The following is a 26,125-nucleotide window of genomic DNA, read 5'->3' on the forward strand; positions in this document are numbered from 1 at the left end:
GCCGCCTCTTATTTTTAACCTCCCTTTGATAAAGACAATCCACACGATGTAAAGAAGAAAATGAGTGGACGGCAATGGTAGCATGTTATTATGAAGGTCCCAAAATGGGAGTCAAAGCAGAGTAAAATACAGCTTTCAAGGCAACCGGGTGGCTTCTCTTGAAATAGCTTGAGTGAATGGAGGCAGCCAAGTTCTCCATTATAGCCTGTGACCATGTGGAATAGCTTTTTCTGCCAGTTTTCCATCACCACCCATCCTTTTAGAGTGTGGACTCTCCGTCTGGTGGGAAAACACTGCGTTCTGTACGCTGGGGAGGAGGCAACTGGTGGAAAACTGGTCTAATGTAGACACTCTGCTGACCTCCAATGTAATCTCAGTGAACACTGGAAAATAAATACCTCCCTTCTCTTTTGTATTTCCTGTCAAACAAATATGTCACAGAGTATGCACAGATCCAACAAAATGTAGGACATGCAGTAATGTACGCTTTTTAAAAGCCTCTTCGACAATATTTACAAAATAATATGCCCTCCATAAGCCAGAAATCTCAGTTTGAAGTCTTCACCAGGAAAAAAAATAGGAATGCTTTATTGAAATACTTAGACCGACCTAAAATATCAAATGTGATGTGAAATAGGATTTTGACACCAGAGACTTGTTTACATCTATGACCACAATCTTTAGAGTAACTAGACCAAACCACCTTTTTTCTAATAGAAAACAAATGTATGTGTGTTTATTAGCTTTTTCTGGAGGCTTTAGGGGTGGAAATCTTTGGGTGTCTCATGATTCGATTCCGATTCTTTTTCGAATTGATTTTTGATTCAAAATCGATTTTCGATTCAAAATGAATCTGGAGTCAAAATCAATTTTTGAATTATTACATGCATCAGGATCTACTCGAGTCCTCTGTGAGCTAAGAAAGGCGGTGTGGCAAATTATGGCATTAAAGTATAACCATTTAAAAAAAACTGATTACAATAATGTCAATTGTAATCAGTTTAACACAAAGGCAAAGACCAAAGAAGACATTAATTCATGCTTAACTTGCACAAATTTTAAGTGTTTTTTTTTTAGTTATGAATGGATTTACGATCTTAGAGAATAAGAATCGTTATTTTTACATGAATCCATCTTTTTGCCCACCCCTACTTTCAACCTTATCTTTTTGTCCGTCTCAGCCAGGATGCTGACCTTGAGTCGGGACTGTTTTTAATTAGTAAGTCGTTTTAGTTGCTTCAAATTAACCAAACCATAAAAGGCTTAGAAGCCGTATTCCCCTCTAGATGATATTGTCATCCCAGTCCGTCTCTCTGATGTTCGTCTTGAGAACGGACATCGTCAAATTCACAAGTTTAAACTGAGATGATTTATTAGAGTAGTTGGAAAAATCTTTTATTGTGAAAAATAAAACTACATAAATGTAGGATCACAATTTACAGTATAACTAACTGTTGAACTGCAACATAACCTCACTAATAGCATAAGGGACATGGCATTGTAATTGGCTTATATTGTTTGTCTGCTCTTGTTCATCTTATTTGCCGTCTTAGTCGGTTTATATTCTTTATGACCCCTTTAACTCCCTCAAAGTCTGTCAGACTGTGTGTTCGGTCGCCATCCATCAGTTGCATAACAGAGGTTGAATCATGCTGTGGGTTTAGTCAGAGGGCATTTCTCCACCGTAATAATATTTTCCCCAAAATTGATTCTGAGGAAACCGATACTTTCGGCAGCTCTCTTGTATCCACCCGTGTGTTATATTTATCCCCTCTTTTGTCCTAATGCCAGGTTTGTCTCCAAGTAAACATACCATTCTGTGTGTGTCCCAGGTGACATCTACTGTGATGCATTTCAGGGCTAATAGCATAATCCTCAGATCCATTAACGGCGCTGTTAAAGGGACTTTTAGACATGAAAAGAATGAAAATGGTCATCGCTGCAGTGCTTTCTCAAGTCATTAACTGAAAAAGAGCTCAACAACAAACAATGTGCTTGCTCATCTCTAACTTTGTTTGCCTTCTGGGTGTCATTACAAATCGTCTTCGATCTTATTTTAATTTTAGCTTTGCTGCACTTTTTTTTGTTTAGTTTTACGGACATAACAATCCCATCACATGGTTTATAGCTGAAGCTTTCAGCCTCATCACACATCTTCAGGAGTCCTTAGTGCTCAGAAATATTAAAATTGAGCAAAATTCATCTGCAGAGACATTTGGCACAATACACAAAGCTCAAGAGCTAAATGGACCACGGTGCTGAGATTGTTTTTGTAAACTATTGTTTTCTAAGGTCGAGAATGAACTTTAAATGTCAAGTTAAGTTCAATTTATTTTAAGTAAGTTTTGCATACATATAATGAGCATGCAAAATTCCTCCGTTGCAATAGAGTCTGACCATGAAAACCGCTAAAGGGAACATAGCTGCTGCTTGAGGACAAAATCAGAAAAAAACCCCAAAGAAGCGTGAAAGAAAGTCTCAAAATAAGAGTCTGAATGTCCAAACAGAGTCACAGTGGTTCTGGTGAACGTCCAGGAGAAGGAAACGGTGACACACAGTATGAACTCATACAACCTCCATCCCGTATAGACGGGTGCTATAAATTAAAAAAAAATAGTTTTCCAGTCGTAAATGGAAATTTCAGCCGGTGGCATCAATAAAAGTGCCATCTCTTTCCTTGCGAATCCCCGGGCCGAGGAAGAGTAGAAACCAAAGTAAACCTCCCTGTTTCTCATCACGGTGATTTGACGTCATTGCAACCAAAGAGCACCTACTTACCTGCTATGATGTGCAAAATAAAGTGCTTGTGCTTTCCGAACCTTAGAGCTCCTCTAACCTTTGTTTGTTTTCTCTCGTGGCATTAAAAAGCCTTCCCCCCCCAGAGGAGCGGTGCCTGTGGGAGGACAGTGCAGGCACCCATGGCGTCACAGGAGCTTGTGGATGCGAGGGCCGCTGACAATCTGGACCCGGGACTGGAGGCTGGCGCCGCGTCCAGCAGTGGTAAAATTTGTCCGGTCCACACGCCCGACGGAGAGGACACGAAGAGGGGCTTCCGCAAAGGCATAGGGAGGCATAATGACTACGTGAAGATTTCCGTGCCGGAGTCCAAGGTCAGCCGTCTGCCCATGGAGTGGTGGAAGACGGCATTAGCCGTCTTTTACGCTGGCTTTAATTTGGTCCTGACAACTGTTGTCATCACTATCGTCCACGAGAGGGTCCCGCCCAAAGAAAGCAGCCCGCCTCTTCCTGATAAGTTTTTTGACTATATTGACAGGGTCAAATGGGCCTTCACAGTGACAGAGATCAATGGCATGGTGCTGCTGGCCATTTGGATAATCCAGTTGTTCTTCTTCAGATACAGGTAAGAACCTTTTGTGCCGTCTATTATGCACGTTGTTTTCTTTCAGCTTTGGGGATAAGTCTGGTATTGTATTTTAAGAATGAACAGATCCTACTAATGAAAATCTTGTTTAGTACTGATTTGTCAGTAAAAACCTGATTTCTCTGTGCAAAAGGGCTACATTGTTGTCAAAACACTTAATAAAAAACAGGTTACAATGTTTATTTGTTCAATGAAATAGTTCACTGTGTTGTGATGAGGCATTGTAACATAATCTAGGCTCTGCGTGTCTCTTCTTGTTACTCAGGAAATGCGTCAGTGAGGAAATTGTATTTGTCTTTTCTAGAGTGGAGGATTCTCTGCTCTTCAATAAAGATGCTGTGATAGCGTAATAGAAATATGCTCCCCCATATTCTTACATTACCCCTGCGTGTACTCAAAATCAGTCATATTCATGCATATTTCAACAATACAGCATAAATGGTCATGACACAGCAGCTCTGTGTCTATGCAGCATGGGGATCAGGTAATAGATGAACCAAACCCGGAGAATTATGAAGATTCACGTGTCTTATTGTGGTACAACCAGGCGGCAACCGTCCGTTCTGAAAAAGCTCTGCCGCTCGTGATCAGATCCAAATATGGTCACTTCCATTCACTGGTCGTAAAAATTCCAAGATGGAGACAGTCAAAATCCAAATCACAGGCTTCAAAACCCTAGACAACAAACCAATAGGTGACGTCCACTTCTTCTATACACTCTCTGGGTACAGCACATGTAAAATCAGATCTGCACTCATTAGAAAGGCTCATTAGTTTGTGCACAAAGAACATGAGGGCGTTTGATTCCTTTCACTGGGGTGGGACAGGAATGGTGTCATGGTAAGGGTGAGAATTTACAGGTGAGAATTACAATTCTACAAATACGGGAAAAACATTTATAGTATTATATATTATATTCATATAATAATAAAAGACCATAACCAAATGCTTTGTATTTGAATATGTTCTACTGTATATCAGCTGCCAGTTATCCAAACATACCCAAAAAGTCCTGTCAGGTAGAGCACAACCAAAGAGCACCTGATGGGAAACCAAACCATCACCTTATTTCAAGCGGCGTCTGCTTGTGATTCAACGCGACTACTTTAGGATGCTGTCTGTTTAATTTAATTCAACTTTTGACATCATGTCCTCCACATTTGACCATCTGTCTATAAATATATTGTAACACAATTCTGACAGGATAATGTGTTTAGCAATGCAACCAAAATCACCAGTCACATGTTTAACCCCATTACAGCTGTAGTCTGGTTAATTAAACTCAATTTGACCTGCTGGGCAGGAGCTCATCAAAATCTAGTCTGCAGAATTTAGTAGATTTTTACCAAATATCTCACTCCATTGTGGTTCTTATATTGTCCATTTGCAGGTCCATAGCAAGCAGGCGCTTCTTCTTCCTCATTGGCACCCTGTACTTGTACCGCTGTGTCACCATGTACATCACCACCCTCCCTGTGCCTGGCATGCATATGACTTGTGCTCCTAAGGTGAGTAGCATGCAAACATCAGAGCTGGCATCAGCTGTAGTTGCTCAACCGCAAACTCTTATGCACCCTCTGGGACTTGTTTTGCTCAGCCACACAAGAGAGGCAGCTATAAAAAAAAAAAAGCCATTTGGACTTTTTACCGCCGCAGCAAACCAACTGATGTGCAACCATGTTTGATCACAAACATGTTCTTGCCAAGAGTGAGATGATAAGACTAATATCGCCGTCATATCTATAAGGTTAATATACAGCTACAGCTAGCAGCCGGACAGCTTAGCATAGCATGGAAACAGGGAAACAGTAATTCCCTGCAGTCATTGCCATGAGGTTGCCAGGCGACCAGTGGGGACTCAAAAATGTTGAACTATTCCTTTAATGGGCACCTTTTGGTTATTGATTAGGCCATCTCTTTAGCTTCTCAAATGGGAAGATTTGCTGCTTTTCTTTGATCTTTGAACTGTTGGTTCAGACAAAACAAGCCATTTTAATTTGGTGGGAACTTGTGATGGATATTTTTTGTCGGACATTGATGGACATTTTGTGGAATAAAATGATTGATTAATTGAAGAAAGTAAAATAGCTTGATTAAGGGTTCATTCATCATCGTTTGTCTGCTTCTCCCATCAGCTCCACGGAGACTCGCAGGCAAAAATGCAGCGAATTCTACAGCTGATTTCAGGTGGAGGTCTGTCCATCACAAACTCCCACCTCTTGTGTGGAGACTTCCTCTACAGTGGACACACTGTGATGCTCACCCTCACCTACCTTTTCATCAAGGAATGTAAGTCGGCTTCTCAAACCATCACTTGTGTGGTTGCTTTGCGTTTCATAATTTATGAGAATTTCCTATGAATAATATATCAATTTTATTGTCTGTTTCCATTCTCATCCCATAAAGCTGACAGTGATTTATTTTACATGTGGACCTTTTAGAAACAAATAGGATACAAATAACCCACACGTGTTGCCACTGTTGCTGCTTCTCTGTCCCATACTGTAAAAAGTGAGATTTCCATGTCTTTCAATTATTAAGCAGGTCTAAAAGCTATATAAATAAATATTTAAATACTCAGTCCATTCTTTTAAACGAGCTGTCAGGATTTGTGACATCGCAACAATGCAATGAAACATTTCAGACAGACTTTATGAAAAATACATTTTTTTTTTTTTTTTTTTAACATTTAAGCATGTAAACATGTTAGAAACCCAAAATACATGTATTAACCTGGAGCACATGTCACCTTTAAACATTTAAATATTCAAAGTTTGACAGCTATTATTAAGCTATAAGCATATAGTGCATTTTAAAAAAGTTTTAAATGCAAAAATGTGATGCGAGGATGAGATATTACAAGCAGATTAAGTTGTTTTACGTTTTCCAACCATGCTCTTTGATGCAGTACTGTTGTGTTGCAAAACAAATCCCATGGAAGAACAGACCATGAGTACATGTTGTGATGAATATTTCCAACACCCCTGCCTGTCTTTCCTTCCCTCTCTCCAAAGACTCGCCGCGGTCGTTCTGGTGGTACCATCTGATGTGCTGGCTGCTGAGTGCTGTGGGTGTGGTGTGCATCCTGGTGGCACATGAGCACTACAGTGTGGATGTAGTCGTGGCCTATTTTATCACCTCCCGCCTGTTCTGGTGGTACCACACCATGGCCAACCTACAGGTCTGCACACAGTGTTTCCCCTCTCATTGAAGCTTGTTACACATTAATCATCATGCATGGAGGGCATTACTGTCTGTCTGGTGGCATATGGCTGCATTTTGTTCAGAGAGTTTACCTCAAGTGTACCAGCTAAGAGTTACATGCCAGCAAAATGATGTATTATGGTTTATGTTTAAAGTCGATGGTCTGTTGATTACATAGAATGATATATTTAGAGTAAGTATAAGAATATTTTTAGCTTGTGTGTCAGAATGTTTCAAAACAGATTTCCCATCCGTCCGTCTACGGCTTCTCAACATGATACATTACCCCCTCTAGTGGCCAAAAATAGAGACAGTTAATATGGGTTGGTACCGAACAAAAAAAAATTCAAGGTATATTTAAATATTAATTACAAATATAATGCTTTTTAGTTCCTCTATTCAGATTAGTATATTATTGTCATTAGCAGTTGCAAGATAAAGATGTGCAAGTTCATACATTGGCAGGTAGTGTTAAAAAAAATCAAAGAATACATAGAAAAAGACATCTGCAGAGTCATTCTAATGAAAATCCTAATATCATATAGCTGATGGATTAACATGAATCTTTAGTCCATAATTACAAAAACAAAGGGTCGACCTGCTTCATCTTTGTAATATAGATAAGAGAAATCACATGAATCACACCTAAATGAGCTTTTAAATTATAGAAACAAGTCACATTATGGCAAAAGAAGTGTTTGGTCAGTCATCCATAGTACTTCCATTGCATCTCCTGCACGGAGGGTAATATACAAACATAAACGTATTATTACTGATATTATTCTAAAGGACCTTTGTTTTCTTTCAGACCCTGAAATGCTCGCCCAACAACTACCTCACCAACACCTGGTGGAACCCACTGTTCAACTTCATGGAGAGGAACGTCCAAACTTCCGTGCCATGCTCTTACAGCTGGCCCATCACCTGGCCTCCTGCCTGCCTTAAGAACCCCTGCAAGAAGTACTCCATGGTACAGAGCACACGAGAGGAGTGACACGAGCCCGATATCTCCGTCTCCCAGACAGCAACATAGCGATACCAAACGCATAGCTACGGAAGAAATGTTTCTGCAAAGATTAAGGCTAATCATGTCTCCCTGTTCCTCGTAGCTGTAATTTATTTGTGAGATAAACTCCTGCAGAGTCGTCACTGTTTTTGGATCTCAGCTTCTAGCGAACAGACGGTTTGTTGTAACAGACCTCGCAGGTTTGTTGCAGTATTGATTGATTCGAGTTATGCTACTGTAACTCTTTTATACTTGTGTTCACAGATTTACCTCGATATGATATCAATGTGCTCAAGTCACAAGGTGCCTTAGTGTTAGTTTGACATCAATAGGTGTTCCAAATCTGTGTTACGAGTCTTGGTGTATTTGTTTTTTTCTATGAGTATTTTATTATTATTATTATTATTATTATTGTGAGTTATTATTCTTCATTTTATATTCATGTTAGTAGCCTTGGGTGTGTGTATCCTAGCTGTAGTCTATACTATTATATTAAAGTTTAACCATACTAAGGCTTCAGTGTATTTTTTATTTCATTAACTCATCAGTCAATGTCATCATTATGCTTGTTGCTAAAGTTGTTTCAGACAACTTTTATATTTAATGGATCTCTTCAACCGATGTATTTCTTTCTGATGACACATTGAATTAAGTCTGGCCATGCTTGTCTGTGTTTTAAACTGTCACACCATTAAGGAGAGTGATGGAGGGCTGTGTATAGCTCTGAACTTCTACAGTATAGAGCCAACTGTTCATTTTCAAATTGATCATTAAATCTTATGCTGAATTTGGATTAAATATTTAATATGATTTATTCTGTCTTAACAAATTTGCAAGTAAGAATGAACTTTGTAGTGCAGAATATACATCGATGTGTACACATACACAATGGAAATAATTTCATAACAAATACTGGAATTGGGATGGAATTGTTAAGACATAGCTTGTGATTTTTTTTTTCAAATAAAACATTACTGTTATCTTTATTTGATGGGCATTTTAATCGCTGAAAGTAACTTTATGGTAGCCCTCAACCAAATGGCACTTGAGCATTTCCTTCAATTGTCTTCAAAAAATCGTTTGATTTGTACTTTTATTTTTACGTTTTATCTGTTTCACTAGTATTATGTTTTAATTTTATTTTTAAGTTTTTTTGTTTTTGTTTTGCGTTATTACCGGTATGTAATGCACCTTGAGCTGCATCCATGTACTGTGCTATATAAATAAACAAGCCTTGCCTGGCATTGGTTGATAAATTTGGTGTCGTCACTGTCGACATGCACCAATCACAGGCAGCTCACAGAGCTGTCAGCCAATAGGAAGCCAATAGCGGTACAACGTTGTACTCGCTGTTTATAACAACAGAGGAAGAACATGAGCTGCACCATTAAATACCACTTTAGTCAAGCTGGCATATTATTTACTCTACGCGGACTTTGTGAATACTCCCAAAGATGTGATAAAGTATTATAAACTCGCTGAATTCAGCTTTATTCCAACTTTGACGCCATGTTTCCGTCGTCATGGCTGGAGCAGCTGAGCGGCTCCGTGCTGTCGCAGGTAAACACAGTAGCTTTACTCGTGTTCTTGCTAGCGTTTTATTTGCTTCGCGTGTATCAGAAACGACGGGACTTCGCCGACATCCCGCCCGGTCCGAAGCCGTGGCCGATAGTCGGGAACTTCGGCATGTTCCTCGTCCCCTCGTTCATCCTGAGGAGGTTCGGACTGCAGTCACGTGACGCAGACAGGAACGCTATGATCGCGTTAACGGAACAAGCCGACGTGTACGGGAACATATTCAGCCTCTTTGTCGGGACTCAGTTGATGGTTGTGTTCAACGGCTACGAGGTGATCAAGGATGCTCTCTCCAACCATCCCGAGGTGTTCTCCGACAGACCGGACATCCCCTCCATCACCATCATGACGAAACGCAAAGGTAAACAACCGGAACACAACCATGCGTTCTGCATGCTGGGTTAACGTTGGGCATGTTGGGTAACTGAACAGTGTGATTTTTGTCGCTGCTATTTGGTGCATCACACTACCATCCTTATCAATAGTAAACAAACTGACCAACACACATTGGGTGTTGCCAGAGATCAAAGTCTTGTTTTATCTAGCAAATAAAACATGGAGTGGATTAAAGAACAAAATACGCCCCTCTCCCCCTACTGTGGTAGACCTGTGTACAGTAGGGATAAAGTAAATATGTGCAGGCAGAACAAGTAAAACTACTGACAAATGTAACAGTATTTATGGGTATTGTTAGTTTGACGAGTCCATAAATCCTAACTGCCATCCCTTTTCTGGTTTGATTGAACTTTAGGAATAGTCTTTGCACCGTACGGGCCGGTGTGGAGAAAGCAGCGCAAGTTCTGCCACACGACACTGCGGAACTTTGGCCTGGGGAGGCTGAGCTTGGAGCCTTGCATCCTGCAGGGCCTGGCTACCGTGGAAACGGAGCTGCTGCACCTGACCCAGGAGCGCGGTGCCACCGGTGTGGACCTGGCGCCGCTGATCAGCAACGCCGTGTCCAACGTCATCTGCTCGCTGATCCTGGGACAGCGCTTCCATCACGAGGACCGCGAGTTCCGCAACATGCTGGACCTGATGGACCGTGGGTTGGAGATCTGCGTGAACAGCCCCGCGGTCCTCATCAACATCTTCCCACTGCTGTACTACTCGCCTTTTGGGGTCTTCAAGGAGTTACGGCGGGTGGAAGGAGAAATCACAGCGTTTCTGAAGAGGATTATTGCGAAGCACCGCGAGACATTAGATCCCGAACACCCGAGGGATCTTGTAGACATGTACTTGATGGAGATGCAGGCCCAGCAAGCTGCTGGAGAGGAGGACAGCAGCTTCACAGAAGATTATCTCTTTTATATAATCGGAGATCTCTTCATCGCCGGCACCGACACCACAGCTAATTCAGTTTTGTGGGTTTTGCTCTACATGGTGTTGCACCCTGATATCCAAGGTAAAGGCAGCAGACGTCCTTCTCAGACTGCTTACATGCCTCTGTGAATTGTAGTCCTTTCTGTGGCTCGCTTGTGCAAAACTGACTATGGGATCATCAGCTGCAATATCTGAAATATCTCCAATCAGATTCTGTCTATTTTCAATAAAGTATCAAAGCAACTATTCCCTCCAAGTGGCCAAGAATAAAAATACCACTGCTCAGACTTCCCATGGCAGATTTAGATGAAAAGAAAAAATAAACAGTGTAGAAAACAACTAATGATATGCATATGAATAAACACACTTTACTAATTTGAGTCAATGATGCAATTCATTTCAGATTTCAGTTAATAAATAAAGGATATAAAATATAAATTCAGTGATACAACGTAGCTTATTTAGGTCGTAGAAGTGAATGTGAAATATATTTTGGTGCATATAAATGGGGACTATTTCGGGGGGGGGGGGGGGGGGGGGGTGGATTGGAAATCTGCTGTGGGAACTTATGGCAAGACTTCCTGGTTTTAGGGCAACTAAATGTCCATCGTGCAGATCTAACCACTTCTCCAACTCGTTCACAACCACATGATCAGCACATGAAAACACGCATCTGACTACTGCTTTCTAGCTGTTTGAAATGACTTGAACCATGTTGTGTCCAAAAGCCACACTGCTCATTTGTCAAGATGACGACTTCATTTATCATCCATGAATGATGTATTTAATGGTGTTTCTACCCTTTTGATTCCAGACGAGGTCCAGGCAGAGATCGATAGAGTGGTGGGCACGCATCGGGCCCTGTCTTTGACTGATAAGGGGAGTTTGCCTTTTACTGAAGCCACCATCATGGAGGTGCAGAGACTGACTGTTGCTGTTCCTCTGGCTATTCCTCACATGGCCTCTGAGACGACAAGTATTAAGACATTTAAATAACACCTACGGACCCTTGTAGTCAGGTGTCCGAGTCTGGTTTCTAAATCTCCGAGGTTATGAGTTTGTAATGTGTCTGTCTTCCCTGTTTTCAGAGTTCAGAGGCTACATCATTCCCAAAGGAACCATCATCGTGCCGAACCTCTGGTCTGTCCACAGAGATCCCACTGTATGGGACGAGCCAGACCGGTTCAACCCAGCACGCTTCTTAGACGATGAGGGAAAGCTGCTCAGGAAGGAGTGCTTCATACCATTCGGGATTGGTATGCCATTCCTTACTCCTATAGGCCGAACCGCTGATCTATGAAATTAAGTAATTGCCTGTGCACCAGGTGCTGATGATTTATCCCATGTTCAGGTCGCAGGGTGTGCATGGGCGAACAGCTGGCCAAGATGGAGCTGTTCCTGACGGTGACCAGCTTACTGCAGGCCTTCAGGTTCAGGCTGCCTGAGGGAACGCCGCCTCCTTCCCTGCGTGGACGATTCGGTCTGACGCTGGCACCCTGCCCATACGCCGTGTGTGTGAGCCCTCGGAGATGAAATACTAGATTTAAATAGAGTACCTGTGCCTTCTAAAACGTAGGTATACGGTCTCCTGAAGAGACAAGGTCATTTGTGCAAAATGGAAATTCCATTTTTTATTGGAATGTAGCACATTTTGCTCATAGTTAAGGCTGCATATTATCTTTTAATTAACGTTGCTTTGATCCAAAACTGCTGCTTCTCACATCTCAGAACTGGAGATCAAAATTCCTCTGCCAGATGCCTTTCATTTTCAAAAGGCACCAACTGCATATCTTTTACCGTTTCGTGTTTTCCAATGAGAAATGAACACACATAATGTTCATTATTAGGGCATTATGGAAAGAAAGATGAGTTTCAAAGGGATCAATATATTTTCCTTACTGATCCGATGAGTGGATGATTGGCAACATGTCAATAAATATTTTTTTAATTACCTTAATGTGTCAAATTATTTATATATATATATATATATATATATATATATATATATATATATATATATATATATATATATATATATTTTTTTTTTTTTTAATTGTTGATGTGAAATATATGAGAAGACCTTTTTTAATCACAACAGTGGAAGGAATATTTGGCTGAATGCTGGAAACTTTGTTACTGACACAAACATAACATTTGTATATCAAATTGAAGCATTTAGGAGAGACAGCAGAGAAGGATAGAAGGATCACAGTCACATGATACAGCACTAGATTGAAAAGCAAGGCTTTCTTCAGAGGGCTGGTGCATGCTGGAGACGCATGAATAGGTGGTGAACATACAGAACTGGATTTACCATCAATCCTAAACCAAAGCAGCAGCCAAAAGTCATCCCAAGCACAAAGAGGCAGCTGAACTAGAACCAAGCTTACACCAACCAGGGCATTAATTCAGGTTCCCGAAGGCAACAAGCCAAGCTACCAACATCCCTCCTGTAGCTATCGCATGCCTAACCGCAGGGAGTCGTCCTCCAATCGGAACATCAGTGTATGAATGAAGAGCTGTGCTGTAAAGCACCTCGATTGGTCAAAAGACCAGAAAAGAACTATAGAAATGCAGGTCCACCTACCCGGAAACATTTAGAGAGCATGACCATGATCACAAAAGAAACAGACCATTTATTCTAAGCTGAAGCTAAACAGAAAATGTAAAAGTCTGAAACAAATAAAACAGCAGCCGTGTCATCAAATGAGAGGAGGAGGGAGATTCATGTTCCTGTGGTGAACTTACCTGGAGCCACATCAGGCTCAGGTGGGGCTCATCAGCTGTTAATGTCCTGCAAGACAAGGAAAAGCAACAGAGACCCCTGCTGGATTGGAGGCGTCATCACAATAAAAAAAATCAACATAAATCCACGAGCCTGTTTAGAAAATGTAAAGAGTAAAAAATAAATTTGTTTTAGTCGCCAGAAAAATAAATACATAATTAAAGTTTGGAAATTCCGACTTAAGTACAGTAACGAGGTATTTGTACTTCGTTACTTCCCATCTCGAGTGCAACGGTAAAAGTAACGTTTATGCAGATATTATTTTTCACTTTTGTGTGATATATTTAATGACACCTGAGCAAATCTGTGTGAAAGGTCGTCGCGAGGCGTGATCACGTGACCGGCGACCTTCCTCCCACTTCTCCTTGCGCGTGCCCGCTCTGCTCGTCCTCAGTCTCGTAGTTGACACCGTTGACACACCATGGCGTTCTTCAGCCACCAGATCTGCAGAGGTCTGTCGTCTTCTGCCGCGAGGAACGTCGTTATTAAACACGTGACGATCATCGGGAGTGGACAGATGGGTGCCGGGATAGCGCAGGTAAGCGAGGAAGTGTCGCCGGTCTGCGTTTAGCCGCGAAGCTAACAAGTAGCTTCAGTGTAGCTGGTGAACTTAAAACAGCAGCTGCTCCTCAGAGGAGGTTAACCAGACGAGCATTAGCCAAAAACAACCTATCAAGTGATTTCTCTCTTGCGAACAAAGCACCTTTGTGTCATGTCCAAGTTGTCTAACCTGCTCCATGCACTCATCACGTATCATGTTCAGCTTTCAAAATAAAAGCCTGTAGTTTTCGTTTTACACTTCCTTGAAAGTGAATGGGTGTATTGTCTCGTTCGCCCATAATTAGGCTGTGTTGTGAAATAGTCCACTTGTCATTCATTGAACAGTTGTGTCTGCAGTGGCATAACGAGTGTCAACTCAGGTGAGCTGCAGGCCACACGTTTCATCACAAGGGGGCGCCCGCCATTGTTGGAGAATTTCAGCTTTGTCCCGAGTACTGTATTTACCACATACTGTCTCAAAACATACAGCGAAACAGCTGTCCTCCAGCTGTTTCAGCACCAATCTGCTCTCCTCCACTTCCCTAAGTGCACCACGTGGTGGGGCAATAATGTACATCAGAATCACACTCAAAATGTGATATTTCTTTAGTATTTGTTGAGGGTCTTTGAATTTTGTGACTTTTCCACACTACATAATAAATGCTTGTATGGAGTTGATGTATGGAAGAGACAACGCTTGACAGCCCCCATTTCTTATTTTGCTTCCACCTCAACATCGCTGGCATCGATGGCGGTGTTTCTAGTTATCGTGAATTAATTTCTCCCTGAAAAGGTGGCTGCATCAACTGGCCACTCGGTGACTCTGGTGGACACAAACGACGACATCCTTAAAAAGGCAGTCAAAGGAATCGAAGGGAACCTTAGAAGAGTTGTCAAGAAGAAGTTTGCCGATAAGCCAGAGGTGAGATGCAGTCGATCGCCTGACAACGTAAAAGAAAACACTGTTAGAGAGTGGAATGTGATGGGATTAATAGGAGTTGGGTGCTTTTTGGTTTGTTGCAGGCGGGTGAAGAGTTCATGCAGAAAGCCCTGCAGAACGTGTCGACCTCGACAGATGCTACATCCGTAGTCCAGGGCTCTGATCTTGTGGTGGAGGCCATCGTGGAAAATCTAAAAATCAAACAGGATCTCTTCGGTGGGCTTGACAAGCTGGCACCAGCGTGAGCACAGCCTCCTTTCTACCTAATTTAGTGACCAAGTTCGGTCTTTTATTATTAACTGCTGTCTATATGATGTTTTGAAGTACAAGATTTTATTTATTTTTTTTAGACACACCATCTTTGCCAGCAACACATCCTCCCTCTCCATCACGGACATCGCCAGCTCTACCACCAGGCTGGACAGATTCGCCGGCATTCACTTCTTCAACCCGGTCCCTGTGATGAAGCTTGTAGAGGTACGACCCCCCCGTTTAGCAAAGACTCAAAACAAGAGAAAGCTACAGTTCCGAGTGATGAAAGAAAACATGATTTCACATAGATCCATCTTTTTATCCTCAAGTCTTTTTCTCAAAAGCACGGCAGCTCAATAAAGGAAAAACGAACACAATCGCAGAAAATCCAGTTTTAATTTACATTACACACTAGGGTTGTGTCCATAGACGAAGATCCCAGGTTAGAGACACCTGTATAAATGTTACACACATGTTACAGTCGCTTACATATTCTTTCACAGGTCATCGGAATCTCAGCAACAAGCCAAGAGACTCTCGATTCCCTCGTGAACTTCAGCAAGATCCTTGGAAAGACGCCAGTGTCCTGCAAGGTTAGCTTTTCTGTCTGATGTCATTGTAGCTGTCTTCTGTTACAAATCTATTTAACAGAATCATCCAACTTCTCTTTATTCAGGATACACCAGGATTCATTGTAAACCGCCTGCTTGTTCCTTACCTCATAGAGGCCATCCGGATGTATGAGAGAGGTATGTATACATGCACGTGTACCACATGTCAATAGGCAAATTTCCATAGTTTGTATTGGGATCTCTAACCAATCTTTGGATGGATTTCTGCTGCGTACCGTTTTTTGTTTTTTCCTCTCAGGTGATGCATCCAAAGAGCACATCGATATTGCCATGAAACTCGGCTGTGGTTATCCCATGGGACCCTTTGAGCTCTCGGACTATGTAGGACTCGACACGATGAAGTTCATCATGGAGCGTGAGTAAAACTATGTTGAAAATATATTGATCTTGATGATCGCCTAAGTCCATTTACATGCAAAAGCCTTTTTATGGTTCACAAATATGGAAGCTTTGTCAATGTGTCACTTCTGGGCTCAGAGTTATTTTTTTACAGCATTCCTCATCATTTCAGAACTTTTACAAAACAATCAGTTTCTTAAAAGGAGGAAATAATCATTAGTTGCATTATTAAGTCAAAACCTACTTTACAGGTGTACTTGACTTTTAATAGCTTGAATAAATGTCCCGGATTATATTGGCATATACTTACTGAAGTAATATTTTCAATGCAGGACTTTTACTTTAAACAGGATGTTTTTATGGTGTGGTTTTAGTATTTTACTTAAAGGATACTTCTTTCACCACTGGATTTTACTTTAAAAGTTACACTGTGATGAGATGATACTACTGCAAAGCAGAAACAAAGCTAATTCATATAAACTGATACATGAAATGTAAGACACTTCTTTTGTTATTGCATATCTTCAGATTGGTCTGCAGCGAATCCTGAGAACCCATTCTTTGCCCCGAGTGAAATGCTGAACAAGCTGGTTGCAGAGGGAAAATGGGGCAAAAAGACAGGAGAAGGATTCTACAAATACAAGTGATTTACTCGTGTCACTGTGGAACTAGTTGGACCTTCAGAAAATAGGCCATCCAGAAGGACTGGTCAGAACCTGAGATAGAAAAAGTGCCTGTGCCTTCTACGATAAAAGGTGACTCTAGTCCGTCAGTCCACTGGATGAAATGTGTGTGTGAAGAGATTAAGTCTGATTAAAAATAGATTTTCAAATACTTGGTGTTTGTTGACGTTGTATATTCATAGACCAAGGTGATATTTCTGCTTAACATAAATTGTGAATACCTCTTATCTACAAGCATCACATTAATATTGGTGATAAATCATCATTGTAACATAAATGTTTAATGTATTTCCTTATTCAGAACATTTGCAAAGCCATTGTTTACTCTTTTTTTTTTTTTACATCCACTTGATAGTCTTCTTCTTCCCTGCCTTTACTGCCACAATTTTGCTCTTTACCGCCACCTGTCGGTGCATCTGAAGATAACGAGGTGTCGCTTTCCGCTGCATCTCAAGTAAACACGAAGGAGCTGAAGCCTCATAAGCTTCATATAAACTGGAATACCGTTTTAAAAACGAGCACTGTGGATTCTGTCCATGTTTTACATTTAAAACGAATTGATTTCATTTTAATTTAATTACAATTTAAAAGTTTCCTTGCAGACAAAACTATTCAATAATTTGGATAAAGTACTCACCGCGTGTTACCTTGAGTTTTTAAGGAAAACGAGTATAACTTCAGTCCCGTCGTTGCACGTCAAACATAAACTCGTCGCCAAAATCTTAAAGGAGTCATCACCCGGAAATCGCAATTTCTCTTGTTAAAACATGCATATCTGTGTTTGACCTCAGTTGAAACTTGCCTGAAAGGCTGGAGTTTGAAAGTGGCGCCGTTTTTTCGCTTCTGCTCTTTTTCCGAACAGGAATAGCACACAAGGGTGTGCATTCCTAAAGCACGAGATTTTGATTCTGCGCCTTCGGTGACGTCACCGTGGCGGCTACTTGCATAAGCCCACCCCTCTTTCACCACCCAACCCCGCCCCGTCCGCTACCTGAAATCGCCGAAGCGCCGCCATTATGTTTTGGAGTCTGCATGCAGGCAAGCCCCCCCGGCTCTGTCCTTCCTGCGGCGAATCAACGCGCGCCTCATTACATATTATACAATGCACATCCGGACCAGTCAAAACCTCGCGCGTAATCTCGCGTGATAAAATCGCGGTACGAAAAAGGGTCAGAACAAGCTCAATGTTTGATTAAATTTTTTTTTTTTTTTTCTAATAAGTTTTACGAATTGATCCAAAGCGATCCAAGGGGGGCTGGATACGTATAAAACCAGGTGATGACTCCTTTAACCATTTCAAACACTTCCGCCATTGCGGTCACGTGTTCGCGCAGGCGCGCTGCGAGCCCGGAGCAGCGATCAGACTTCACCTTCCTCAGTAGGTGAATGTAAAAACTGTGTGTCCGTTCATTCTGCACAGTTGAGTTCAAACGTAAAAGTGAAGCGCCAATAGAAAGAAAGCATTTTGATTGGAAGGCCACCGTATGACGTAGACGCTATAGTAAATGTAACATTTACATAATATTTTAATTCTGCTATTGTTTCCTCCGTCCACACCGGAGGGTTGTTGAGGCTGTGGTCCGATTTGGGGCTTTATTAATATTAATATTAAATATTAATTAAGGACTGATTTCAGTGTGTGGAGTGAATCACTTTCAGGAAGTTTCCGCTTGTTCAAAATGTCCCGTTAACCCAACAGAAACACAAGGTGGCGCTGTTTTACTTGAAATGATACCTCCATGAGGCACAATTCAGTTGTCTATAAATAGACCTTTCCTTTGATCTAGGTTTTTAATCAAAAGTATTGTTTACTTGAAATATGAAACCGTTTAAACAATTTAAGTCTTCAGATATCAAAGTTTGATATCACCCTTTAAAAAAAAATAAAAATCAACCCACTTGATAAATATTTATCGTGAATACATACATGACACCAGCACTATGCATTTATATTATAGTCTCCAAGGACGACACACACGCTGCTACATGTGGCACTTCCAGCTCTGGTCTTTCCACCACACGAGTGATCAAATGAGCCAATGGTGCCTTTTTATTTTTCTTACAAAAAAAACAAAAACAAAAAACATGTTGAAACAGTTCAAATATGACCACTTGGGAAGCAAAATGCTATACCAAGATGACAGTGACCCAAAATATGATAATAAAAAAGGAATTCATCAAGTAATACTAAAATAGAGCATTAAAATCAAAATGTTACAGAGATGCTTGCATGGAATAAACAACATGGCTAAAGACCACACTATTAGCTACCAGAGAGAAAAGACAAAGGTCCATTGCAATAAAAGAAAGACTGCCAAGTGCTGGGGTAAATATATATATCTGCTTCATTTGTCATGTTTTAGAACAATAAAATATAGGCCTCTGAGCTATCACTCTCGCCTTTGTCCTAATGTTGCCTGCAAAAATACCAAGAAAATTGACATATCCTGACAGTTTTAAAAAGTACACATACTGAGCATTATTTTACATCTGAGCAAGACTCGAGGTCACTATTTGTTACAAATAGTTATCAAAAGAAGCCTTATGTTTCAATTTTCTGCAAGATGCTTCAACAAGAAAAATGGCTTTCCTGTGTCCAAAGCTTATTTTCATATATACCACTATATAAAAAAAAAAAAACATGAAAAAAAGAAAAAACACTAAAATATACACCGAGAAATCGAAACAAGAGTTCAAGATACAAAAAAAGCATTCAAAATAAAAATTCCGTCTAAAACGAAAAAAAAAAAAAAAGCAAATCAAAGTGTTGATCCTTTTTTGCACCAACAGGTCGGCAACAAACTAAAATGGCGTCTTGAGGACGTTTCATAGACAACATGAGATTCCTCCGGCTTCCTTAGTGCAGTCTAAAAAGAGGTGTTTGGTCGGTCGGGCGAAACCCAAAATGGTCTCAAAAATCCAGGGAGAGAGAGAGTGTGGGGGGGGGGGGGTGTCGGCCTAAAGAACTATACAAAGGAACCGAGGTGACAAATAACTTAGAGTAACTTAGAAACAGGTGTCTGGAGTGTTTGGGCGGTGCATTGAAGACGTTTCTGCGCGCATCACATTTGCTGCTGTTTTTCAGTGCCTTGCCTTGGGATTGCAGTAAAGCTGATTGTATAAAGTAAACTGACAAAAACACAAACGTCAAATTGATGCGTTTTTTTTTTTTCTTTTTTTTTTTTTCTAGTGAGAACGTGGTTGTGTGAGGGTGCTCCTAGTAATCGTGATTGTCTTGTTCAGTTAAAGTTCAGTGTCTCTACGGCGGGCGTCTTCAGGACGGGAGTAGAGTCAAACAGTGAAGGGTTTCTGGTGGTCGGTGGTGGCTTGTGACTTTGTTGCAGGAAAGGGGAGGAGGGGGTTGGGTGGGCTTGGGAGAGATGGGTGGGTGGGTGGGTGGGGGGGTCCTCTGAGAACTGGAGGCGTCAGTTTGGAGATTTAAGGGTCTTCATGGAATCTAACAGGCCTCCATCTCTAGCAGAGGGCCCGTAGCTGCTGCCTTCGCTTTGCATGTGGAGAAATTGTTCCGTTTTCCTCCTGGAGGAGAAAAAAAACAAAACAATTAATCAACCGAACTATGAAGTCACTGCATCCGTATACCAACGAGGGAAACTATTAGAAACACATCAGTAACTCGCACCAGAACACTGGTCACATTCATGACACATTAACCAAAACCAGACGTATCAAAACGACTCCCAATGACTCGAAAGTGTCTCGCTGTGAAGGCGTGCCTCCCCGAGTTCAGGGAGGGACAAATTACCTGTCATTACCATCGGCATCATCAATCATTATTTTGTTCTTCCTCCGGAGTGTTACAGCTGATTGAATGAAAGCCTTTGGTAGCGGCGTTGAGCCAAAGCGCTGAACTACAGAGGGGGGGTTATAGGTCAGTGACAGGATGTGGGCCGGTCTGGCTTTGATCTAGTCTGACATGGGGGTTGCCGTGACCCAGCTGGCAGCGCTACGCTCCTCTTTGCCCTCCCCCTGGCTGACTCATTCCTCGTCTCACTCTCTCAAGGCGAGCACCCAATTGTGTAGCTTCTGGTTGACATTTAAGGCAGCCGCTGCAGGTGGGCAGATGGGAAAACAAGACGAGGAAATACTCTCCCCACAGGAGGATCGCTGCATTAACCCAGTTAAACCAGCGCACTTCATGGAACTATGTGGGTAATTGGTAATCTGAACCTCAGATTAATGCTGCGGTGGAAAAGAAATGTTACCTGACTTCTCAAACCACTTCACAGGAATATTGGCCCCTTTCCCTGACGGGGAAATCGTTTGTCATGCAGCAAAAGTGTTCTTTTCCCTCTCATGATCCGGGCTTCAGCTAACATAACAGAGTTCGCTTCAGTTATTGACAAGCCAAGGAGAGTTATTTTAGACCCGAGCAGCATCAAATAGAATCCGTGATCAAAGTGGAGAGGCAGAGACAGAGAGGTGGATGGATGCCTCCTGCGACTAAAAAAGATGGATGTTTTGTGAAGACGAAAAAAAAAAAGAAAAAAGAAACGGTATTAGTTTGCTTTTCTCTCGTGGCAAAGCCAAGAGTGTTTTTTGTAGGAGAGGAGTCAGCTGAGCCACACACACACACAGCAGACTGCTTTACCACATGTGGATAAAAAAGTAAGAGGACAGGGGCCACCTTTCCAGAGGAGCGCTGACCCCCGAGCTGCACAAAAGTAGAGGCTGAAAGGAGCTTGGCGCTCGGAGAGAGAGAGAGAGAGAGAGAGAGAGAGAGAGCGCCCCTGTCGCTTTTATTTACCTCTGCCGCCCTCTCCCTTTTCATCCCAGGATCTCAAAGCGGGCCCGCACGCCCGGCACGGCACCCTGTTTCCTGGGGAGCATTTTTCCTTCCCCCACCACAGACATGAAAAGCTCTGGCCTTCCTGCCCGGGGAAGAGGCCTGAGGGGCTGCGGGCGTGTGTGCGTGTGTGTGCATGTGTGTGTGTGTGTGCGTGCGACTTTAAAAAAAAGACTGGTGGTAACAGCAGGGGTGTGTACTTGCGTGGCGGTTGGTTGTAGGGGGCACCAGGCCAGCTCTTCACAAGGTCCAGCCGACACAAACACTGGGATTCAGGAGCAACTTGACCCCTCCTCTCCTCTCCTCTCCTCTCCCCTCACCTCCCCCCCTCCCTCCCTCCCTCTACATTAGTGCGCAGGAATGCCGGCTGGACTTTTTTTGCAGGAAATGAAACGCTCCTCTGTTCAGAGCGCTGGCGGAGGTTTAGTCTCCCCCCCCACCTACTCTCGCCCCCCAATTCCTTTCCCTCTGCGGGACGGAGGAGGCGGGGGTAGGAGTCGGACAAGCTCTCGCCCAGCTTTTGAAGTGTGGGAGGTTAAGATAACTGGCACAACCTCGCGTCTCAATCGCCGCTTTCACCTCCCGGGCCAAATCAAAGCGGCCGCAGCTGGGGCCCGCCCGCCTTAAAGCCCCCTAACCTCCAAACCCACGACCCACCCACCTCCTCAGCTCCCTCTCTCCCTAGACACAGCTCTGGGGTTTCTTTTGGTGCCATTAAAAAGGAAAACACCGCCGACAAATTACTCTAAAAATAAGCCAAGTGGAGAGAGGTGTCTCCAGCTCAGGCTGAGGCGCAGACTTTACCATGGCAGAGAGAAGAGGGGAGATTGGGAGGAGAAACGAGAGGGAAAGACTGAAGATAGGGAGCGATGCAAGGAAGGAAAGATTGTCATCTTGAAAGTTGAATCTGGTTAATTATTTTTTTTGGAGATTTGGCCATCTTTTTTTATCAGTTATGATAACATCGTAGTTGAGGGTTAAGATCTGGGTACATGGTGATATCGCTAGAAAGAAGTCTGATAGGGCAAGAAACAAGTGCAGTCGCGTGATTAGATGGCTTCAGTCAGATTATCTAAGTCACTTTATTTGGAAGGAAATGGAAAATTAACACATCTCAGCAATTAACCTAGTGGGTAAATTGTAGTTGTAATAAAGCAAAATCTTTCTCTCACTGTCGGGTGACGTCAAAGTATGAAAATATTCTCACTAACTTTTAAAATTGGCTCACAAGTAATGCTGCAAATAATAACCATTAATCCGTTAATTATTTTCAGAATTTATCATTTAGTCCTTTCCTTGACCTAAAACAGAAAAGCAGCTGAAACCAGTGATTTTCAGTCACACGTTTCAATTAAAACGTTCAAATTAAAATTTTCTGACCAATTGATGAATGAAGTATAATTATTACGAGTTAGAACGGCCATCAGTGATGTCACTGTGTACGCAGGTTCAGACGCTGAAGCTGCTGCTGCCGTTTTTAATTTCATCCTGAGATCCAGAAAAAACACCAAAAGTGCAAGCCCTTTGTCACACCATCCACTGAGGTCAGTTCAATGTGGCTCGCAGACTCACGAACCTCAGTACGTATAATTGTCCACACATTCAGATATGAGCCTGGTGCGGTGGCGTGTCTTGGCACGGCTGTGACCTTGGCCTGGATCGCACAGCTGGCTTTGGTGACACCTTTTCAAAAGGAGCCTCCCTCTCTATGCATTTGTGGCAGCACCGCTCTTAAAGACACGAGGGAAAACTAAAACAAGCTGGGCAATAAAAAAAAAAAAAAAATAGCACCTGGAAGACACAGCTATGTCTGAAACAAAATGCCCTGCACTCTCAGCACTTTCTCTGGCTCTGAGACATCACACATAAAACAAATCACTCTTTTAAAAAAAAAAAAAAAAAAAAAAAGCTTTGAAATGTTTAACCTCCAATCAAAAAGGCAGGCTCGGGGGGGGGGGGGGTTATCTTCTCCATGGGGGCTATCAGAAACTAACAAGTCAAGTCGGGAGGGGCTGAAGCTAAAAGGGGGTGAAGAGAAGGAAGAGGAAAGACGCTGTCTGTGTTAAATAAGGGAAGGCTGGGGTGTGGTTGCGGTCAAAAGGGGAATGGGGAGGGGGGAGTTACCAAAACCCCAAACCTCAGGCATGTGTGGCTGAGACTATGGGAGTACAGGAGGGTATGGGAGACATTGCCCACATCTGAGGCGGCATCGCTGGGGGCCCCGGCAGCTGAAGCCTGTATATGTGCCGCTGAACAGCTCAGTCTGAGCCGCTGTGTGTGTGTGTGTGGGGGGGGGGGGGGGGCTTGATACACATTCAAAGAGCCGGCACAATGACTGCTCCCACTGCTGTGGTCTCGCTTCAAAGGCCTCCGCCGCCCCTCATATTCAGCATCAGGACAGGGGAGAGGAGCAGGAAAAGGAGGAGCAAAGGAGTGGAAGAGGGGAGGAAAAAAAAAAGATGCTGCAGTTGAGGCTTTGCCTCCTTTAACAATGGCCAGACTGACTCGAGTAAAATCAAAATAAACACCGCTTCCTTCAGCTCCACAGTCCTCTTCCCGTCCGTGCCCCCTTGTGTTACCTGGGGGGGCCTTTAACTCGGAGATAAGCGTTTCACAAGGGGAACGTCTTATAAGGTCACGTATCTCCCGCCTCTTCCTGAGAAGGGCTGCAGTGCCTCAAGGAGCCACGGGGGTGAGGTTGAGAGCGGGAAGGAGTGCAGACGGAGAGAGAAAGAGAGGAAGTGGAGACGACATCACAAAACGCAGAGAGACTAGACCCTCATACTGTTACTGCAGCTGGCCAAACCACAACACAATAGGCCCGTGACTCAATCAAAACAAATTTCAAGTCCCAGTCTAAACAATGGGAGCACTATAGCTGCATTTTCTCACATGTAAACAAAGACCTTTAAGAGGGTTACACCCCCCCCCCCCCCCCCCACACCCCCTCTGAAGTGTCACATAAGGTTGCCAGGCCGGGCCTCGTCAGTGTAAAAGATTTGTACTACTAAGCTAAAACCACATGGTTAAATTACACAGCGTTTGACATACTGCCGCCCTCTGGAAGTCCATATTCTGTGTGCAGAGAGGGTCATTTTTCTTCACAGAGTAGGCTTTGTGGAGGTCAGAGGGAGTGAGAGAACGGGGGAACTGTGGGGGTGAAACATTTCCGATTCCATTTCCTACCCACAGAAACATTAGTCGGGGCGTCGCTCTGATTTAAGCCCAAATCTCCTCTCTCCTTCACGCGGCCCCCCTCCCCTCATAACTATTTTTTTTTTTTTTTGGCATGTGTGGAAAAAAGTGCAGTTAAAAAAAAAAAAAACATCCTCTCATCTCCTGTGCGTTGCTCAAAGCGACACCCAGAGTCTGTTTTGCAATCCGGATTCCTTCCCCAATTATCCCAGGTCACTAATAAGGCGGGGTGTGGAGGCACTGGGCTGTGCCGCAGTGGCCTAGAGGCTCGGTGCCAAATTGAAACGACTCGGGAAATAGAGGCAGACGCTGAATCTTGCCTAATTGCAGGCGGAGTGTGCGGCTGGCTGCTCAGATGTGAGAGAGAGAGAGAGGGGAGTGATGAGGGTCTGAGAGGGAGAAGATGAGAGGCAACAAATAAAGAGAGAGAAAAGGGGTAAGAAACGGGGGATGGAGACTGAAGGATGAGTGGCAGTTGAGAGAGATTGGGTAAACTGAGAACTCCAGAGAATGAGGGATTTTCTTCTGGCCCTTTTCTTACCCTCCCTCTCACACACTCACGCCCTCCTCTCTCCTCTTCCTCCCTCGTCGCTCATCAAAGTCTTCTGACAGCTGACTTCTGGCTGCACACATCAGAGGGAGCAGAGCCGGGGCACGACTGAGACGGGAGAGGAGGAGAGAGCATGGCCACCAAAGCTCCGGCCTGAACAACACTTTCTTTCATGTTTCAGGTCCAGGACATGTGGTTAGCAGTGACCCTCGCTGCACTGACCGGACTTTAGCGTCATGTTTAAAACATATCCTGGATCACGTGATAGTATGGAGCATATGGGGCAAATTGTCTTTTTAAAAAGACGTCCATTTTGTTAGTCAACAAAAGAGCATCACTCGCATGCAGTTTTATGGCAGTTTGCAAGTGTTTGCAACACCGAGGCCCCCGCCAGCAAGATTAAAAAGCCACCTTTGTTCAGAGTGTCTCCCCCCTGTGAAAAAAATGTGCAGTGGCTGAAATGGGAGAAAGCCTCAGAGGCATGTATGCGTCTCAGGCAGATAACTATCTCAAAAGGCTGTGAATCAGCGGGCTTAGTCAGACAAAAGGCTAACAGCACGAGAGGAAGCGAGAAAAAAAAAGAGAAACTAAATAAAGAAGGGTGCAGAAACGGTGAGGACGAGAGTGCATGGAGTGACAGGGGAAGAGACAGAAACCCTAATTCCACATTATCAGAGTAATGACTTCTCCGAGTGCCGTTCCACCGTGGTGAGAGCCGGCTGCGTGGCGGGGCCCGGTGTTTGACATGCTAAAGATAACAAAGAGAACCAAACGTCGGGCCATAAAAACGTGGCTCGACTACTCAACTCCTGGTTTGCCTCACAGGCAGGAAAACTCAGCAGAAGCCATAAAACAAGTTAATATGAAACGTATTAAGTCAATTTTCCCTTCATAAAATCTACCTAGACTGTAGCATTT

General features: G+C 43.0%; 4 protein-coding genes across 7 annotated transcripts in view; 3 read left to right on the forward strand and 1 right to left on the reverse strand.

Annotated features, from left to right (window-relative positions):
- Positions 1 to 2,868: 2,868 nt before the first annotated feature.
- sgms2a (sphingomyelin synthase 2a) lies at positions 2,869 to 7,988 on the forward strand. Its single transcript, XM_084006217.1, has 5 exons — positions 2,869 to 3,361; positions 4,773 to 4,890; positions 5,518 to 5,671; positions 6,397 to 6,563; positions 7,395 to 7,988. Exons 1-5 carry the CDS (start codon positions 2,919 to 2,921, stop codon positions 7,578 to 7,580), a joined length of 1,068 nt encoding a protein of 355 aa, XP_083862343.1. The 5' UTR covers positions 2,869 to 2,918; the 3' UTR covers positions 7,581 to 7,988.
- Positions 7,989 to 8,933: 945 nt separating this feature from the next.
- cyp2u1 (cytochrome P450, family 2, subfamily U, polypeptide 1) lies at positions 8,934 to 12,439 on the forward strand. Its single transcript, XM_084006190.1, has 5 exons — positions 8,934 to 9,528; positions 9,919 to 10,569; positions 11,302 to 11,463; positions 11,576 to 11,743; positions 11,839 to 12,439. The coding sequence occupies exons 1-5, from the start codon at positions 9,102 to 9,104 to the stop codon at positions 12,018 to 12,020; spliced, it is 1,590 nt and encodes a 529-aa protein (XP_083862316.1). The 5' UTR covers positions 8,934 to 9,101; the 3' UTR covers positions 12,021 to 12,439.
- A 1,208-nt stretch (positions 12,440 to 13,647) lies between these two features.
- Positions 13,648 to 16,663, forward strand: hadh (hydroxyacyl-CoA dehydrogenase). Its single transcript, XM_084006219.1, is given in 8 exon segments — positions 13,648 to 13,810; positions 14,606 to 14,734; positions 14,836 to 14,993; positions 15,103 to 15,229; positions 15,508 to 15,597; positions 15,681 to 15,767; positions 15,769 to 15,991; positions 16,504 to 16,663. Coding segments are annotated over 8 exon segments (1,050 nt in total). The 5' UTR covers positions 13,648 to 13,693; the 3' UTR covers positions 16,623 to 16,663.
- A 1,975-nt stretch (positions 16,664 to 18,638) lies between these two features.
- The window catches only part of lef1 (lymphoid enhancer-binding factor 1), a 39,655-nt gene continuing 32,168 nt past the window's right edge, over positions 18,639 to 26,125 (reverse strand). For all 4 annotated transcript variants that reach the window (XM_084006206.1, XM_084006209.1, XM_084006208.1 and 1 more), the window contains one exon: positions 18,639 to 20,195. In XM_084006206.1, the coding sequence (XP_083862332.1) occupies positions 20,116 to 20,195 (80 nt within the window). In that variant the 3' untranslated portion in view covers positions 18,639 to 20,115. The remainder of the gene's footprint in view (positions 20,196 to 26,125) is intronic.

The sequence above is a fragment of the Eutrigla gurnardus genome (genome assembly GCF_963514095.1).
Source record: "Eutrigla gurnardus genome assembly, chromosome: 3".
Lineage (NCBI taxonomy): Eukaryota > Metazoa > Chordata > Actinopteri > Perciformes > Triglidae > Eutrigla > Eutrigla gurnardus.